Source organism: Spironucleus salmonicida, chromosome 5, assembly GCF_000497125.1.
Source record: "Spironucleus salmonicida strain ATCC 50377 chromosome 5, whole genome shotgun sequence".
In the NCBI taxonomy this organism is placed as follows: Eukaryota; Fornicata; order Diplomonadida; family Hexamitidae; genus Spironucleus; species Spironucleus salmonicida.
The window spans coordinates 1,471,957-1,490,340 of NC_090600.1; the positions used below are offsets into that span (position 1 = coordinate 1,471,957).

Consider the following 18,384-nt stretch of genomic DNA (forward strand, 5'->3'; position numbering starts at 1 on the left):
AAATAACCTTAAGAAATAATCATTTGTTAAATCTTAAAAAATAAATTAGGATTTTATTTAGAAACTATTCATTAAATAGACGATTAATAGATCCCAATAGCCAAGTAGAAATTAGAAGATACCTCTGATATTGATTTTTAACTTATTGAACTCTAAATTCATAAATTATTTATTTCTAAATGTAGATTATAGACAGTTGAAATCTCATAATTTTCTAGCCTAATTTCTTTAGATTTATCCTTTAATAGTCTAACTGAGCTTCCATTGTTACCTTACTCCCTTTTAAACCTAAATATTAAATCTAATAATATAATTAATATAAATTTACAAAATACTAAACTAAATTAATTAGATATATCATAAATGTATCCAGTCATTACTACACTTCCTTCAACATTGAAGACGTTAATTTTATCTAATTTTTAGCTAAATATAACAGACATATCATTTCTTAGTAATTTAGAGTCCTTATCGCTCAACTAATTAGATATAAATTCGCAAAAACGTCTATAAGATGTTTGTAAAGAAAAAATAAGTATATATAAATATAACGAGGTTCAATTTGAATCGAATTTTAAACTTAATCTTTTTCATAACCCAACAGAAAAGTAATGTAAATTTCCTCAAAATTTACTCAAGATAACTGCCAAAAATTGCTAAATTATAGATTTCAAGCTAGGTAGTCTTTAAAAGTTATAAGAATTAATTATTGATTCTAATACTATCTACTGTGACGATCTAGAATTACCAAAATGTTTGTTGTCGCTATCAATTAATAGCTGTAATATAGATTCGTTCGACTTTAGAAAGTTAAATTTAATAGAGATAAATGCTTCAAATAATGTTTGTAAGACCTGCTTAGTACCTACTAATATTTAAAAACTAAATTTGTCGGGAAATATTTTCCTAAAGTAACTAAATTTTCCACTTTTTAATCTTACACATTTGAATTTGGAAAATTGTACGAAACTATATATCCAGACGGAGCAAATTGGTAAAAATATAAACTTCTTAAACTTGTCTAAAACTAGGATCCGCCACATTGATATCAACATATATACAAACTTACAAACCTGTATTCTACGGAATAACTCGCTCGATTATATGTTCGTGTACAAAAAGCGTAAAAGCAAAATAGATGTCTCTGGTACAGAGTTTAGACTCACACCCATCATTATTAACTCATCTTTAAGTGGACATAGTGCAGAAAATTCAGTAAAATTCCCTATCAATTGCCGGCGTCTGCTCCAAAATCATGAGATCCTGCGTAATGACTCTGCTATTGCACGGCGTGCTGAACTGGTGGTCAAAATCACTGATTTACAGAATAAATTATAGGCCTTAATTGATCAATGATATCTCACTTCTTACTCACTTTAACATCTCGTGTGTAGGTAGTGGTGTTGTGATGAGTATTTCTTGTTATATCTTCTGCAACATTCGTGACCTGAGTTATTGCTGAGTTTTGCTATGGTGAATGTTTAGCAGTATCTAAATAGTTTTAAAGATGATAATGGCCATGCATACCATGGATAGAAGTATAAGCGTGGGAATTAAAATCTTCATGCTCATAAGATTTGTTAGTAAACCTAGTAGGATAAAATATATTATTATATGATTAAAAGTACTATAGGTTTAAAATGTACTCAGGAAAATTGCACACCAATTCACCTAATAGAGTATTTGGATGGTCTAGATATGGAAGTGGTTAGGGTTCTTAAGTATAAAAAGGTAAAGAACTAACAACTTCAAGTTAATTAGTAATTCCTACTTACATGCGTAAATCTGTTTTTAAATCCTCTTTAGGCTTCCAAAAGAATAATATTTAGTCAAGAGATAGATTAGAATCATTTTAAATTGATAACTTGATAAAAATGGGCGCACCGATTGCTAGTAAGCTTACTACTAGTAATAAAAGTCTGAAAGTAAAGCCAGAAATTAAGGTTCCGAAAAAAGTAGATAAATTGATAACATATAATTTATTAGAAATATAAGGAATACTTAAAAATACGAAAAATAGAATTGACGTAATAAATTTAATTATAAAGTTGTCCGAAACTGAGTTTAAAAATAAAACTTTTGACTACAAGCCTCTTACTTTTCATTAGAAAGTATAAAAGAATTAAAAAACTAACTCTATACTTAAAAGTGAAAATGTAATAGTATCAAACGCAATTAATTAGTTTTATTAATAAAAGAAAAAACAATGCCCTGTTGGTGAGGATTTTGTTGATTATCTTAATAACTTAAAAATAGCTAATAATTATAATATAACTGTGATAAAGTCATTAGAAGATATTGCAAATGATATATTTTTATAGTTTATTCACCATTTTGATAAAGTTATGATTAAGGCAAAAGCTGAGAAGATGTATTGAGTTAGTTTGTTTACTTTCTTACTGAATCATAATAGTTAGTATACTAAATTATCAAATAATATTATATACAACGTTACAATTTCAAAATATATTCCTTGAAATCATTTCATATGAAATTATTTGCATACGTATTGTTTCAAATTCTCTATAACTACTTTATCATAAAATATCAGTAATTGTTTTCATTAGATTCATACGATACTATTCCATATCAGATTATGTATATTATAATTTACTACAACTTTCTAACCAATAAATGTATTCAACACCTACATATTCTAATCATTTATAATGATAAATTTGATTAAATTTAAATAATAAAGTGAATGCTTAAATATTTCTTAAACTAGTGACAAGTCAAGCAACAATATATTATGTGAGAGCATAAATCGAATTTAACAAATAAATTTGTATAAACAATTTAAAATTGATCACTCACCATGAGTTGCGAGTTCTAAGGTTACTATTTTATGGAACTTTCCCACAAATTATCACAACATTTTCGCTAAGATTTTACATAATCTAGTCAATAAATTTATAATTACCATTCAAACTATTTAAATGAAGTTGGAATATAACTTATTCTGCACCATTCCAAAACTAAATTAACTGAGGTCTTATTTATGACTCTTAAGTAATTACATCCTAAACAAGATTAAGCTACTAAGCTTACTTAATCCTCTAGTTTATATCTTAATTAAGTTAAAAAATTAGAACAGGTTGAATTTTACTAATAAGATTAGTCAAAAACACATGTAAAAACTAAAATTACTCCGTATGTTGCTGAGATGCTATAATATTAATTATTTATCCATCATTAAATGGAGATGTAAATTAATGTAAAATCTATAGTATAGCAACCGCATATCTATTGATATCAGATATTTCAGTTACTTATATAAATAGACCTTAAATCAACCCTAAAATATGGGTTGAATCGTTAAAAGACCACTCACGAGCTATAGATGATCCAAATATGGCAGATGTAGGTAAAAGTGTTTGGAATAATGATTTATAAATATGTGATTGGTGGAACAATTCGCAAGATGATAATTCGGATAGGGCCATCACAATGTATTTAGAAAGTATATAAAACTCTTTGCTTGGACCATTTTATAGCAAAGATAATTATATATGAGCATTAAATAACTGAAATAAACGAACAGATAACTTTTCAACTTAAGATTCTAAATAAATACTTGATGGTTCATTTCGCAGAGAGTAAATAAAATTTTTAAGTATGAAGATTAATTAGTTGAAATTTTGAACCTTGTTTAAATCGTTGTTGTAAAGTTCTTTATATTTTAAATTTTCTTAAGAAACCATAATTTCTTTTAAATTTGGTGTTTTTATTTCTAAATTTATATTCTTTCTAACCTATGGAGAATCAAATAAAGGAATATCAATTAATATATCCGGAAAATCAGCGAGTTCCTCGACTAAATCTTGCTAAGATTTATTTTATACATTTTAATTAGAAGTATTATAATCTATATGAGATTTATTAACAGAGAAATTCATTGGTGTATTTAGGTTCTTCTCATTAAAAGAAACAACATTTTTTGAAGTAGATTTTTAATTATTATATTTTCCTTGTGCTTGTACAGCAGATGGCGTACTGAACTATTACGGGTTATTAAACTGTCCTTAAGTTGGCTCTCTAAAATTAGGCTATTATTGAAATACTTATCTTTGATTCGTGTACTATTATTCAGGTGGTTAAATAAATTTCTATTGTTAGACAGGAATTTCTTAGTATGTTTGGTGTTATACATATCCTTCGGGTTAATTAAACTAGTAGGAAGTCGGCTATTACTATGAATTATATGTATTTTATTATGTTTATATTACTGGTTACTATACCTATATAGTAGATTTTTAACTTTATTATTGGTTATTTTAAACTGGTTACTATTATTGGATATCTTAATAATTTTATTTAGTAAAAGTATTAATTTATTACTATTTGACGGTATGTTATTAAACGTCATTAAATTATTACGTAGTGTGTATTTCTCTTTATTCCACAAATTTTAAAGCAGAGTTAACTAGCTTATCTTTGATTTCAGCTTGGCAGTTTTAAATGAAGGTATTGATCAAGTAAAGTGATAACTATTTTTAAGAAGTAATTTTAATAGGGATCTATTAAACAATATATGAATCTGTCAGCGAAAAATTTTCTGCTCCCTTGTAAACATAGAATTATTATAATGATACAATATGGATAGGCTATACGCTATTAAATAATAAATTTTATTATACAAATAAAGAAGCTAAGCCAGATATAAATCTTAAAATAGAAACCTTAGTAGTAACTTATCTTATTTAAATTTTCCAGCTTTTGGAGATAATATTTAATGAAAGTATTAGTAAATCTTCTAAATTTTCAGCAACAGATATCAATTTCTCTGCTGAAGTAAGAATAAGTGATTTAAGTTGTGAAGATTGTTGTTATTCAAACTTTTATAGCATTACAGGTAAAATACATTCTAAATCATAATAGTTAAGTGAAATTCCATTTTACTATAATTCGTAGACTAATTTATCTAATGATTCGCTAAATAATTTAGTTTACAATGGTGATGCCTATGACTTAGCTACAAATCCATCCGCTAATAATAGTGATAAATACCTTAAAACTATATCTTTTGATTCATTTAAATTTGAAGATAATAAGATAGGTATGTTTTCTTGTATAGATTTAAAAGTTCCTGATGGTCCAAAAGCTGAGGATATCACACCTTTAACAAATAACTGCTATGCATTTAAAGTAATGCTTGATAATTACTAATAAATTTCTTCTAACATTTATGGTGTAAGGGGTGCTTATTAATTACAAGGGTCTACTAAGAACTGTCTATTTAGTTCTTTTCTTTATTGGTAATTTTATTTAGAATTGCCTTGGCTTTTAATTGCTTTATTAATCTTTTAACTCGTTAAAACTTTGTTTACTGCTGTTACATCAGCTTCTTGGTATGACGGTTATTGTGCATACGCTTAACCTTCAAAAAAGCTAGAAAATGATTAAAAATCCTGTAGAAACTTTGAAATATCTTTAATAATAACTAAAATTTCATTTTTTCTACGGTTTCCTGAAATATATTATATAAAGACTTAATACATCTAGTTGTAAACAAATAACAGATTTTCATCCTACTCTGATCTTTTAATGGCATCATTACCCTCGGCTATATGAAATACAATAAACATAGCTATTGTTTTCTTAGATAAATCTCTTATACTTGCATTAGTATCATTTAGTAATTTATCCATAAGATCGAAAAACATGATGAATATGTCTTATTAAAATTATACCTGAAGATTAACTGATCCATCAAAATTGAAATAATCGATAAAGCATAACCCTTTTCCAGTCTTTTACCTATGAGATCTATTATTTAGTTGCATTCCATAACTTTTTTCACCATTCATTGGTATTTCTTCCTCTGTTGTAGGAAATATTGGACTAGGAAATGCATCGTTTGATAATATATTAATCTTACTATCTTCATCTTATAATTTGTATAGATATACAATAGAAGTTGCAGCAATTACCTTAATAACTCTCAAAAGCTCCTCTTTAACTTCTTAGTTTTTATGCGGAATCGCAATTGTAAATAATTCATAGAATATATCTTTAAATTAAAATGCTCTAACTAATATACTTTAGATAAATACATGATAACCATTAACTATAGCATATTTCTTTTCTTTTACTCTATTTTAAACAGTTTATAATAACACTTTTATACCAGTAATTGTAGAAATTGGACCTACTTTAATAGCGACTGATGAGATTAATTTTTCTGCCAATTATACAACTTAAACTTATTTTTCTTCCAAAATTATATTTTTTATATTAAAGATTAATTTAGGTAAATCATAACTACTTGGATCAATTCTTATTTGTTTATTTATTTGTTCTATACTCTCTTCTAATATCGCTTTTCTCTCTTTCCATTGTGCATTTTTCAATCTTTCTTCAAAGTTTTTAACTAAAGGAAATTTTAATGGTTTGGTTTCATCAAAAATATCATATTAATATTTAGCATTTTAATCTTAAATAATATTATCATCAATATTATCGTCTTATATTCCCTCAATTTCACTAAATAGGTGGCTAAATGTAGATATTTGTGCATCTGTTAATTTGTTTTACGTTAAAAGTTATAATATTGCCTATTTACCAATTTTTTAACCCAGAACAATTAAAACATCTACACACGGTTTCCTAACTTCCTCCTTGACATGTTATAATCCAGGAACTAATAATTTCACATATGTAGGACCTAAATTAGAAGATTTCTATAGTATATCGCTAATAATTAAACTAACTTCCATGACCACTTTTGGTTGCTTATGCGTTAAAAATCGGCTCATTATATGAATAGCCTCATCAAAATTTTCAATTGAGCTTAAGACCGCAATTTCCTTAATAATATTTTTTATTTACTATTTAATATTACCAGCGTGCTCTAAACTTAAAGATAAAACTTTGAGTGCAGAATATTTTTAAGATTGAATAAGCGCCAATAGAAGAATAAGTGATTTAGAGCTGATTGCTGCATTTTGTTCTTTAGCTAGTAAAGGTGCAAGCTCGGAAATCATAAATAATGGTTCGAAATTTTACTTATTCAGTTCTTACTGAACATAATTTACTAAATTTAGTCTATCTTTAATAGATTTGGATTCTAGGGCTGAAACGAGGTCTGTAGGACGCTCAAAATGAACTTCTTCTTCGGCATATTCTGTATCCATTTAAATTTTAAAAATTAAAGCTGAAATGAGCAGATAATTATCATTATTATTTGTTAATATTATTATATATTTTAAAAATTTATTTTTCTAATTCCACCTAGTAGCAGATAATAACTATATTAACTCTTTCTATAGTTGCCAACTTTACTAAGGCTCATAAATGAGCTCACCAGTTCTTTCTCCGTCAGATGATGGCGAATATTGTGTTATTTGCCAGGCTATAATGCTAAATTCTGATGTCTAAACTGCAGCTATCTAACAGCAAACCCAGCAATCGACTCTGCTCGAAATGCTCAAATACACGAACGCCAGTCCTTTGCTCTTCATCCATCTCTCGTGTTCGCACACTTTCCATCGTTCCTGCCTAATCAAATGGGTGCATTACAACAACACGTCCTGCCCGCTCTGCCGCAACCCGATCAACCTCGCGAACCTATCGAACTGCACCTGGAAAGTCCAAAACATTGCCGTTCGGACGAAGTGCTCCCCCGAATCCGTCCGGCTCGGCATGAAGCCAGAGGGTTGGTTCAATGTTCAAATACAGGTTAATCCGCCGAACAACGAGAAGCTCAAGAACATCAGATATTACTTCCACCCTGCGTTTTCGCTTAACAAACTTGAGCTGCGCAAGCAGCCCTTCGATTTAGTAATGAAATTAGTGTCCAATTCGGTTGAAATTGTGATCGAAGCGGAGACGATTTCTGGCGAAAAGTTCACTTTTCTGCATTAAATTTGCAAAGAAATGTGCGTCAGGGCGTACTATCAGGATATATACAATGGGACCGATGAGGGGTGTTAGCTGGAGCCGATTCAGTATTTTAAGAATTAGCTTGAGACATACAATAGGGAAAGTGACTATTACGAGGTAGAAATGCCTGTTCCAGTACGTTTTCAAGGGGCATAGGATCGCGAGCGGACGATTTTTACACGCCTATTGGGCTTTTTTCAGGGTTGAGTGAAGTTAGCGCGTCACTTTCAGATGTTATCTTTGATCCATTTGGCGAATTTCTATCTGAGCTCACCTTCTTTCTTCAAATACATTTTACAGAACGTCATATCAAGAAGCTGCTGTGCATTTACTCTTTAAGATACATCTTTCTCTAGCATTGCGTTGATAAACTCAACACAGTATTTACTATAGCCCATATTCTCGTTAAGAAGGGGAGCTGGGCCTTTAACGACAAGATTTATTGCATTCCAGATATCTTTTAATTCGCCATAAGGGAATCTTCCCATTAACAGTTCTACAAAACTCACACCTAGACTCCAAATATCGCTGCTTTCTGTATAAGTTTCGCTTTGTATTCTCTCTGGTGCCATATAGCTAATTGAACCAGCAAACGTCTATTGTGCCTAATTTTCATCATGAACAAGTACACTTGTTGCTACACCGAAATCTGCTAGTTTACAATCACCGTTTTCAGCTATTAAAATATTGTCGGGCTTAATATCTCTGTGGATAATTTTCTTATTATGAACGTAAACTAGAGCTCTTAATATATCAATTGCGAGAATTCCAATACAATTTTCATTGAATTTTTAGGATTTTAAACGCTTTTGCAGATCCTTGGCGGATCCATATTTGCAGAGTTCAAGTAATACGTTTACTTTCATACCATCTAGAAAATATACGTTAAATGTCTGAACAATGTGTTTGTGTGCATAGTCTAAATATGAGTGCAACTCTCTGTAAATATTTTTCTAGACTTCAGGATCCTCAGTGATCCTGATTTCCTTCAGCGCAAACTCCTAACCGGTTTTGTCTTTTACCAAATAAACTACACCAAAAGATCCATTTCCAAGTACTTTGACTTCCGTAAGGTCAGAAAATGGAATTGGTACTTTAGCATTTTTTAACCCATTCGCATCAAGCATTATGGACTAGTTTTGAGTGACCATAGCCTGTGTAGATAATGAGAAAAATGGTTTTCCAGTAGGCTACTCAACTGTAGCTGAAGAAATGGTAAGTCCTGGCTTTTTACGTAAGGACATTTTTACTTGTGAAGTGTAATTTGAAAAAAATTATTATATGTATCTAAATAAAAATATGATAATTACTAAATTTTGAGTAATGCATCATTTTATATATAATATAATAAATATAAGCAACTAGATTTAAAATGTCAAATTATGATATTTCATATAGAGAAAAAATAGAAAAATTTAAGAAGGCTAAGGAGTCAAAAATAAACTAATTGAGATAGTAAATGTATTAAACCTAGTAGTCTCCTGTGATAAACTAGACATCATAAAATATAGCACAATAAAAGCTTTTAATTGACGGAAATAAATCAATTATTGAGAGAATTTACACATTAAATTCACCTTAATCAAAAGATTAAAGGACTGAGTAGAAATAACTGGAAAACGCAAAATTATTTACATATAAACCAGAAATTACAAAAATGGGATAAGACTTTTAGCGTGATAAACCAGTTATTGAATCCCTTTATATTTGGAATGATATTGTATAAAAGAAGAAAGATACAAAAAGGAATCAGCAAAATATTAAAATAGATGAATAGTTGGCGGTGGGTGTAGAACGATAGGCTAAAAATAGATCTGACTTTTTAGCAAGCAAAAATAAATTTTCAAACATGAAGGTATAGGATAGATTAATTTTGTAGTAAGCAGAAGCCCTCAAAAAATATGTTGAAATACCATCTCCTGAAGTGTTAGGAACTTTTTAGCCATAAATTACAGCAAAAGCTAAGAGTAAACCTAGAGTTCCGCAAAATGTATTTAATAACTTATATAATAGTGCATTTAAACCTAATGTCGATAATAATATACTTCTGAAATAAAGTAAAATACCATCGGATTTTAGCTAATTCAGAGAAAATGATATTTTAAAAAGGCATGAATAATCTTTAGATAAACTTACGTTGAGTAGGTTAATAAAAGAAGATGAAGATCGTGAAATGCGTAATTTTAGAGCTAGTGACAAGTCATATGAGTATTTGTAGAAGAAGAATGAATCCATTGTTGAGGGAAAGCGTAATTATTCAAATAAACTAAAAGTTGAAGAACACGAGTTCTAACCAATTCTGAACTCTAAAACTATTGAGATCACTAAAGAAAGAAATGGAGATGCTAATAACAAACTTTACAAAATGGCTGAAGTAATCTAACAAAAGAAGCAGTAACTTTAGTAAAATCAAATAAAGCAAGATGGTGAGTTTACTTTCAAGCCATAAGTTGGTTAATATTAGGTTAAGACAACGTTTGAGGAAAGAAAATAAGCAGCAATTTAAAAGAAAAAGGTTATATCCAACCTAAAACCGAATCAAGATATCGATCCCGAATGCACTTTCACTCCTATAACAAATGGAAATACAGTTTTAGATTAGCATAGACGAATTTAGACTTCATAAAATGCTAAGACTTCTGAACTAGAAGCTAGGGCTATTAACTAACATATAAAAAGACTACAAGGCCCAAGTCAATAACCTCTAGAAAAGTCAGCAAATTGGACTATTGAGCCTACTGTTTAGGAACCATTTTGTGCTAGTCATGTGACAATCAATACTTCTGAAATAAAGCCTGATATTACAGAAGATGCTCTCAATTTTCTAGATATTTTTGATATTAATCTTTCTAAACAACATAATAATAAAGAAAGTTAACAACTTAATACTATAGTTATTGGTCAAAAGAATTACTTGACATAAATGCATAAACTTTTTTAAGGTATTGTTTTTTAACAAACTGAGACATAGCTATATTAGTAATTGCGTGAAGATCGTAATTTATAGTTTTACTTGGATAATAAATGAAACATTATTATTGATATTATATATTAATATATTACTTGTTAAAATCAAATGCTTAAATACCCAATTGTAAACTCAACTGTTGTTTTAAACTCATTCTTACTAGGCTTCACGTAGAAATAAGAATAATTAATCTAAATTACTACTAACTGTATTCATATATTGAATAACTACACACTAGATGTAGTGTAAGCGTTCATAATGGAGGAAACAATATAACTAGCCACACCTTTAATTCAAGATTGTAAATCTTATATCATCGTTTAGTTTAAAAATAAATTGTCTAAACTCTCATTCGATCATGCTTTACATTATCAGACTATAGAGGAAAATCCAAACTATTAAGAGTGCTGCTCTTCTAAAGATAATTAAGCTGCATGTTTTGTTGGTACATAATCTGTGTTGCAGCTTGGTTCATTTTCATAGAATGTTGATACCTTTTTATATGCATTTCCAAGGAAAGTTATCCTTGGAAAATTTGGGCTCGCTGTTCTTTTCTCAGATTCTCTTCATCAAGTATGGATATAATGCACGAAAGGAGATAAACTGTCAACTCCATAACAAGTTTAAGAGGATATTTGGGATCTTGTAGAATATTCTGATTAAATAATTGCCTTCGGAACTAGTATGTCTATACTTTATGATCCTTGGTAAGGAAAAAGTTAAACATTTGTATTATAAAATTCTAATGTTGTCAGTGCTATTTCATTTGGCAATTTAATCTTCATATCAGATACATGTGGTCATTTAATTAAAGTTAGCTATGACGGTGCAAAAATGATTTCTGAAATCATTTTTGTAGTTTCATAAGCAAACAGTATGACATTTATATAAGAGAATTGTATATTCTTAGGATCAAAATCTGGAGATTCTGTTATTGTGAATTTTCATGAAAAAACTATTTTAGCTAGATAGCCAACATTTTCACCTATCCATGATATTACAATCAAAGATTCATAAATTATATGTTCAACAGGTATGGAAAGAACCGGTGGCATTAAGTGGTTAACTAAAATACTGAAATCTAGTTCATTACGCGAAGTCGATTTATTATAAAATATTGATAATGTTTGTGTTTTATTTTAAACGAAGAGTAAAGTTTTATTTTAGGTTAATTTCAAGCACTAAGATACAGAAGGAAATAATTTATATTTTTATGAGAATAATCAATTAAAATAACTTTAGCCTATTAATAACGATATGTCAGAATACTGTAGATATTTTGGGATTATAATTAACGAAGAAATTTATATTGTGATTGTTGATGACTTTATAATTAAATTCTTCAACCTATCATGTGAGATAGTAAAATCTTATACTGTAACAGATTTCGCAGAAAACAGACGTATTTTATCTTGTACATGTTCACCATAGTATACAAAACTAATAGTTACACTAACAGATAACTTTATTTCAGTTATTGGTTCTTTTGATATACCTACGATTTAACATATATAAATTGATGAAATATAATAATAACTCCTTTCTGCAGCAATTAATGAAGATAATTTAATTGCTTTAATTTATAATTAAATACCCTATTCTATTCTATATAAAGATCATTAGACGATAATTTAATCATTAACAGATAAAGATTTTTCAGTGGATACAATAGATATGAATATGTTTTCTCTCCTAGATGGTAATATACCGCCAAATTGTACTAGGCCAGCTCTACTTGCATCACTTGTTTCGGGAAAATTGGCAGCGTGTCCATTTAGCTAAGATGCCTGCCAACTCTAGGTTGGAGTTATTTTTCTATAGTTTATTCACAATTAGTTAATTGTTGGGCATAAAAATGGTGAAGTCGGTGTGTATTAGGTACAAGATTATTATTGCATAGATTATAATTTTTACCAACTTAATGGCCTTAAAGGTATATAAATTACAGATAATGATATTTATGCAATTGATATGACAAATCAATAATTTTTGCTTAAAAATGATGTAATTACTTAAGTATTTGACGGAATAATTTTTTCCCATTAGGAAAACAACATAACTTTAGCATTTAACTAGTAGAATTTATTATTTATGACAGATATATTTAAATCATACTGCTTACAAAATATCTAAACAAATACATTATCAAAATCTGTATGTTAACTCCAAGATTACTTGGTATTTGGATCTGTTAAAACAACTGAAGTATCAACTTCTGTTGTTTAATAAGCCTAACAGTCAATTATTTAATAGTCTGGGTATTTAAAATAGATTAAATCTCTCGATATTTAACAAGTAGAATCCCCTCCATCCAAAAAACTTGTATCCAGAATTTCACTGTATGCAAATAAGTAGGAAATTTCATTCTTAGAATTTACTAATCATCATATAACCACACTAATTAGTGCAAGACTAGGAAGATTTGACTAAGATTTTATTTGTGCCGGTTTTGTAGTTCCAACAGAATCTAAAGATTCAGGACTAATAGTCATTTTTTAATTAGTTAAAGAAATTTTAGTTGAAAAGGCTAGGTTTGCAACAAATTAAGGAGTATATCAATTGTCTTGCGATAAATAAAGACTTTATGCTACTTGTGAACAAAATATTATCGCGTTTGAATATATGGAGCTGTAATCTGCTTTCCTTCCACAATAAATACATGGGATTCCATAGTAACTATTCGAAACTGGGTGGATATCCACATGTGTCTTTGCAACAAGTATTTCGACATGTGATAATTTAGTTGTTTTTAGTGATATTGCTAAAGGTATATTTGTATCTAATATAAGTGATACTAAAGTTAGAACTGAATTTAAAAACATAAAAAGAGTAAAAGGTAAAGGTGTCGTTTGTACTGATGGATCAGAAATTATATTAGCCGCCCCAGATGGAAAACTTACTATTTTTAATAATAAATTAGAAATTGAATTTACTGGAGATATTGGTGGCTAAATATTATGTATTAAATGCTTGTAAAAGGGAGTTTATATATATGGTACAATTGGTGGAGAACTTGGTATATTACATAGAATTTATGATGATAACCGCATAATTACTGCTAAAGAGATTGAGAATTTAGATGATAACTTAAAATGGAAGACTGCTTTATAAGTTTGTTAAGTAATTTGATGTAATTTACATTTATTTTATGCTGTGTTGTTTTTAACATCTTTTTTATCAGACTTTTTAAAATTCCTTCTTATTACATTAATAAAATATATGATATAATATTTATAGCAATCCGCACATAATGGAAACCTGCCCCTTGTGTTTAGACGATATTATAAACGATATATGCTTACTAGATTGTCACCATTAGATGCATTAAAAATGTTATGAGTTGCTCATTGCTTCATCGTAAAGAACTTGCCCAGTTTGCAGAGCATTATTACCATTATAAGAAAGAGCAGCTAAAGATATGGTTGCTTTTTTAACAACAGCCATTAGAGATTTATTTTTAGAGTACACTAAAAATGAATCACTCAAGATATCTGCTATAGAGACTGAACTCTAGACTAAAGAAACTATTTATTCTATTTAAAAATAAAAAACTCATTTTAGGGATAAAATAATATGTTTGAGAGATGCATAGGAGCTAGTATATGAAAGGATTACAATAGCCTAGAAAGATCTAAAACTATCATAATCAGGGAATATGCTATCTGAAGCGTAAGACGAACACGATAAGCTCATATTATATTTAAACAAATAGTCGCAGTCACTAAGGATTTAACTTTAAAATACATTAAAAATGAGTTATTACGATTAAAAAATGATTACAAGACTCAAAGTTCACTTATCTTCTAACGATTTAGAAATGCGTACTGCTACTCGTAAGATGTCATAGTTAAAATCAAAAATGTAAACAAGCAGCTAGCACTACACTAATCAAACAGCTTTTCAGATATAAGAGCAATTGATATCTTTAAATTAAAAAATTGAGTAATTAGAGTAACTAATAGAACGTACTTAAACAGAGATCGATCATTTAGAGGATATAGAATGTAAGCTAGAATTGCGACTTGAGAAAGTCATTAAGCTAAGAATATAGTATCTCACTAAGAGAAGGGAATTATATGAAGATAGGTTCTCTTGTGATGATCTTATTGATGATATTCACTAAGTTTTAAATGAGAAAGCAATTTTAATATAAACATTAGCTTCTAATCTTCAGACTTCATTTTCAGATCATAGAGCATCTGAATTTTCACATGAGACACGGAAATTTCAACTAACTGCTAGTCAGTATGCAGAGGATAAAAATGATTTTAATCGAATTTTAGTATTTTATAAGGAGGAAATATAATCGTGGGAGTTTACGTGAAAAATGAAATCAGACTGTAATTTGCATTATTTTAGCGGATGCATCACCAGCATAACTAAAGTTTCCGATGTCTTCTACCATATCATGCTTTTTTGCTTCAGAGATAATTTTACCAAAATGGTCTAAAAATTATTTACTGATAGATTCGTAGTCAGTATTGCTTTAAAATACAAAGAAGATAGTTCTAATATTTGAATTAATCATTTTTGAAAATTCTACGCCAACTGCAGCGATAACTTATGGGCTACAGATTGCGATTTCTTAAGAAAATACATGATATCTAGTTTCTAACTGACTAAAATTAAGTCTAAAAACAGGGACATTACAATATAAATCCATAGATTAGTGCATCGTATCAATTTAAGTTTTTTACGTATATCTATGGATTCCCCAAGTAGTTGCAGCTACCAAAGCCTTGAAATCATCTGCAGGATTAGGAGTTAAAAACATATAGTCTGCAAAGGTCTTTCCTTAATATAACTAGTTAGCTGCAACTCTACTCATAGTGTCCTACTAATTTTAACTAATAATTAAACCTCCTTCAACATAATAGTATGTGTTCTCTAAAGAAGTACATGTTGGCTTTTAGGATAAAATTTTCATTTCTCTGAGCCACTTGTCAGGGAAACAGAAATATCCATAAGTAAGCTCTTTTTTACGCATTTGTATTCCAATGCCACAATCTATATTAGACCATTTCTTATTAATAAGTACACAGTTGAATATCTAAGTGAATTTTTCTTATTACATTGCTTTTGCAGAAATACAAGTTACTTCGAGCATGTTACATAAGTAATGGAATGCTTTTGCAATTCCAAATATAGTTCCAAGCCCAGTAGATAAGCAACACCTAGAACAGGTTGAAGTATTCTAATCATTAACAAACGTAACGGTTCCAACTACAGTTTCGTAAATAACCTTTGCCTTTGCCCAATCAGAATTCATACCAGCAGTTGTCTTAATCCCTCTAATTATAGCATCAATTTTAGCATTATGATGTATAAAATCAGTAACTGGCATTAATGATACTTAAACTCCTGTTAGTTTACCATTTGTTAATTTTTAAATTAAGCCATGATAAACTAATTCTGGAAAATCAAGATCTAACGCCATTAATACTTGAGAACCTTCTTCTTTAGTAATTGCTTCAGATAAAGTACATACATCTTTATTCTCTTTTATGGTCTTAGCAATTTAAAATACTATTTACTATAGCTTTTATGATAACTACAATGTATTATATCTTAAATGATCTGGAACATTACCAATAGAGAATACTTTTGATTCTGCGAATGGATATTTCTAAGGTGCAGAAGCAACAAGTTAAGGTGGTGAAATTTAATAAGGTGCAGCAGAGGCTAGAGGATTCATTTTTAACTTTTGAGCAAATAATTTTATACAATATATAATAAATATTTTATGATGTAAAAATAGAAGTACGGTAGTGAATTATATTAATTAAATGTAAAAATAATTTACTTGAACCACAATCGTATGCCAATCAATCCTCATTAAATAAATCTTCAATTTAGTTTCCAATATTCATTATTTATCCTATTTCAGATTAAAAGTTTTCACCTGAGCGCAATGGACCTACCTAGCTTAGTAAAGGATTTACTTTGCTTCTTAAAATTTGCTATATATCTTATTTTTCTATCGTCTTGAACGGAGTATAATTAAGGCCAGTTAGGGCATGCTAAACGGTATTAGAATACAAAAATTATTGTTATTAGATTTTATTATTATATAAATCTTCTTATATTGGAAATTCAAATTCATATTCCATTGGAAGACCTTTTTAATTAATAAATTATTCGTAGCTGATAAAATCTTCTAACTAACTACCTTTAATAATACTAAGATCTCCAAAAACATACCCACCTTATTTTAAACTTATCCATTTACTATCCTAACTTTAGGAAATTTAAACTAGCTGATGTCCTATAAGTTTTTTAATTTTTTAATTGCTTATTCCGAAAATAGCTAAAAATGCATGTCCATTCTTTAAATAATTGACATTTTCTTAAGTTAAGTTCATATTTAATCCAACTGAAAAATTGATTTCAGATACTTAAATATTTTTACTTTTAGTAACAGGAAACGATTTTGAAGTAATTTATTTCTAATCATTTTTAAGGAAATTTCTATTTTGAAATCCTATTAAAGCTTGCATTTTAGAGTCTGGTTAAAGTGAAAAATTAACATAAATTTATGTAAATTCTTCATCTGATTTGAATGCGAGTTAGGAAATTCTTAAAATAATCTAAACCAATCCCACTTTTCTAAAATTTTCCATATCATTTAATACAATAATTTTTTAATCCTCAGTTTATACATTGAAATCTGAAGCGTTTGGTTTTAAAGCCTAGTATTGCTTAATAAGCGTATTGTTTTTATTAATAATGTTTTATTAAAATTCAATCAAATTTTAACCACCTGCAAATAAAATACATTCCAACTACCCTATAATAAGCCCACCTTGCGTCATAGAGTCTTGTTTATTAGCTTTAATTGAAATATGATACTTTTCTACAACGGAGATAGTTTTTCTAGAATATTTTCTTTTGTTTTATTCTGTTAATATCATATCATTCAATTAAATTTTAGTTAATATAGGAGCAGTCCCAATTATATATGATTCTCCTTAATCTTATACTTGCAATTATGCAGATATCTACTAGATCTCTTAAAAATCAAATAATAATGTAGGATCATCAGTTTGTGTATATGGAGGTTAACATAAACAAATTTTAACATTGTCTATAGAATTTGTAGGAGAAAGTGTAACCAAATTATCTGAATAACTAAATTAAGTAATAGCTAAAAGGCATAGAAATGGTACATCTTAATTAGGGATAACTAAAACCTTTTACTTCTATAAGTAAATTGGATCTATTTATTATTATTTTGGTACCAATGGTTTTTATTACGAATAAATAGTTTAATTAGTTGCAGCCTATGGAACTATTTACTACTAACTATCTTCTGATTGTGAAAGCCTTTATTTTAAAGCCTGCGCCCGCTCCATAATCTTTTTTACAGATTATGTCGACATTATAAAGTTTGAAAATACATTAGTATATTAATATAATTTATTAATTATAACTTTTAGCAATAATATTATATACTATATTACATATAAGTATCTATTACTTTTTAGCGTAAGATGTTAATAACATTGAGATTGTCATGTATGATACCACATTAG

The 18,384-nt window shown here is 28.6% G+C and overlaps 10 protein-coding genes across 10 annotated transcripts; 6 read left to right on the plus strand and 4 right to left on the minus strand. All coding sequences in view use genetic code 6, as the record gives it.

The window, feature by feature from the left end:
- Positions 1-1,138: 1,138 nt before the first annotated feature.
- On the plus strand, positions 1,139-1,462 carry SS50377_25448 (uncharacterized protein; the record flags this gene model as incomplete). The annotated part of the gene is made up of 1 exon (XM_067909280.1): positions 1,139-1,462. One exon carries the CDS (start codon positions 1,139-1,141, stop codon positions 1,460-1,462), a length of 324 nt encoding a protein of 107 aa, XP_067764101.1.
- Positions 1,463-1,640: 178 nt separating this feature from the next.
- SS50377_25449 (uncharacterized protein) lies at positions 1,641-2,378 on the plus strand (the record flags this gene model as incomplete). Its single annotated transcript, XM_067909281.1, has 1 exon — positions 1,641-2,378. The coding sequence occupies one exon, from the start codon at positions 1,641-1,643 to the stop codon at positions 2,376-2,378; it is 738 nt and encodes a 245-aa protein (XP_067764102.1).
- A 435-nt stretch (positions 2,379-2,813) lies between these two features.
- Positions 2,814-7,136, minus strand: SS50377_25450 (uncharacterized protein; the record flags this gene model as incomplete). Its single annotated transcript, XM_067909282.1, has 1 exon — positions 2,814-7,136. One exon carries the CDS (start codon positions 7,134-7,136, stop codon positions 2,814-2,816), a length of 4,323 nt encoding a protein of 1,440 aa, XP_067764103.1.
- A 160-nt stretch (positions 7,137-7,296) lies between these two features.
- On the plus strand, positions 7,297-8,091 carry SS50377_25451 (Ribonuclease; the record flags this gene model as incomplete). Its single annotated transcript, XM_067909283.1, has 1 exon — positions 7,297-8,091. The coding sequence occupies one exon, from the start codon at positions 7,297-7,299 to the stop codon at positions 8,089-8,091; it is 795 nt and encodes a 264-aa protein (XP_067764104.1).
- A 20-nt stretch (positions 8,092-8,111) lies between these two features.
- Positions 8,112-9,128, minus strand: SS50377_25452 (Kinase, STE STE7; the record flags this gene model as incomplete). Its single annotated transcript, XM_067909284.1, has 1 exon — positions 8,112-9,128. The coding sequence occupies one exon, from the start codon at positions 9,126-9,128 to the stop codon at positions 8,112-8,114; it is 1,017 nt and encodes a 338-aa protein (XP_067764105.1).
- Positions 9,129-9,256: 128 nt separating this feature from the next.
- On the plus strand, positions 9,257-10,912 carry SS50377_25453 (uncharacterized protein; the record flags this gene model as incomplete). The annotated part of the gene is made up of 1 exon (XM_067909285.1): positions 9,257-10,912. The coding sequence occupies one exon, from the start codon at positions 9,257-9,259 to the stop codon at positions 10,910-10,912; it is 1,656 nt and encodes a 551-aa protein (XP_067764106.1).
- A 48-nt stretch (positions 10,913-10,960) lies between these two features.
- SS50377_25454 (uncharacterized protein) lies at positions 10,961-13,981 on the plus strand (the record flags this gene model as incomplete). The annotated part of the gene is made up of 1 exon (XM_067909286.1): positions 10,961-13,981. The coding sequence occupies one exon, from the start codon at positions 10,961-10,963 to the stop codon at positions 13,979-13,981; it is 3,021 nt and encodes a 1,006-aa protein (XP_067764107.1).
- A 121-nt stretch (positions 13,982-14,102) lies between these two features.
- On the plus strand, positions 14,103-15,176 carry SS50377_25455 (RING finger-containing protein; the record flags this gene model as incomplete). The annotated part of the gene is made up of 1 exon (XM_067909287.1): positions 14,103-15,176. One exon carries the CDS (start codon positions 14,103-14,105, stop codon positions 15,174-15,176), a length of 1,074 nt encoding a protein of 357 aa, XP_067764108.1.
- A 9-nt stretch (positions 15,177-15,185) lies between these two features.
- SS50377_25456 (Transglutaminase/protease-like domain-containing protein) lies at positions 15,186-16,547 on the minus strand (the record flags this gene model as incomplete). Its single annotated transcript, XM_067909288.1, has 1 exon — positions 15,186-16,547. One exon carries the CDS (start codon positions 16,545-16,547, stop codon positions 15,186-15,188), a length of 1,362 nt encoding a protein of 453 aa, XP_067764109.1.
- A 130-nt stretch (positions 16,548-16,677) lies between these two features.
- SS50377_25457 (uncharacterized protein) lies at positions 16,678-18,231 on the minus strand (the record flags this gene model as incomplete). Its single annotated transcript, XM_067909289.1, has 1 exon — positions 16,678-18,231. One exon carries the CDS (start codon positions 18,229-18,231, stop codon positions 16,678-16,680), a length of 1,554 nt encoding a protein of 517 aa, XP_067764110.1.
- Positions 18,232-18,384: the final 153 nt, after the last annotated feature.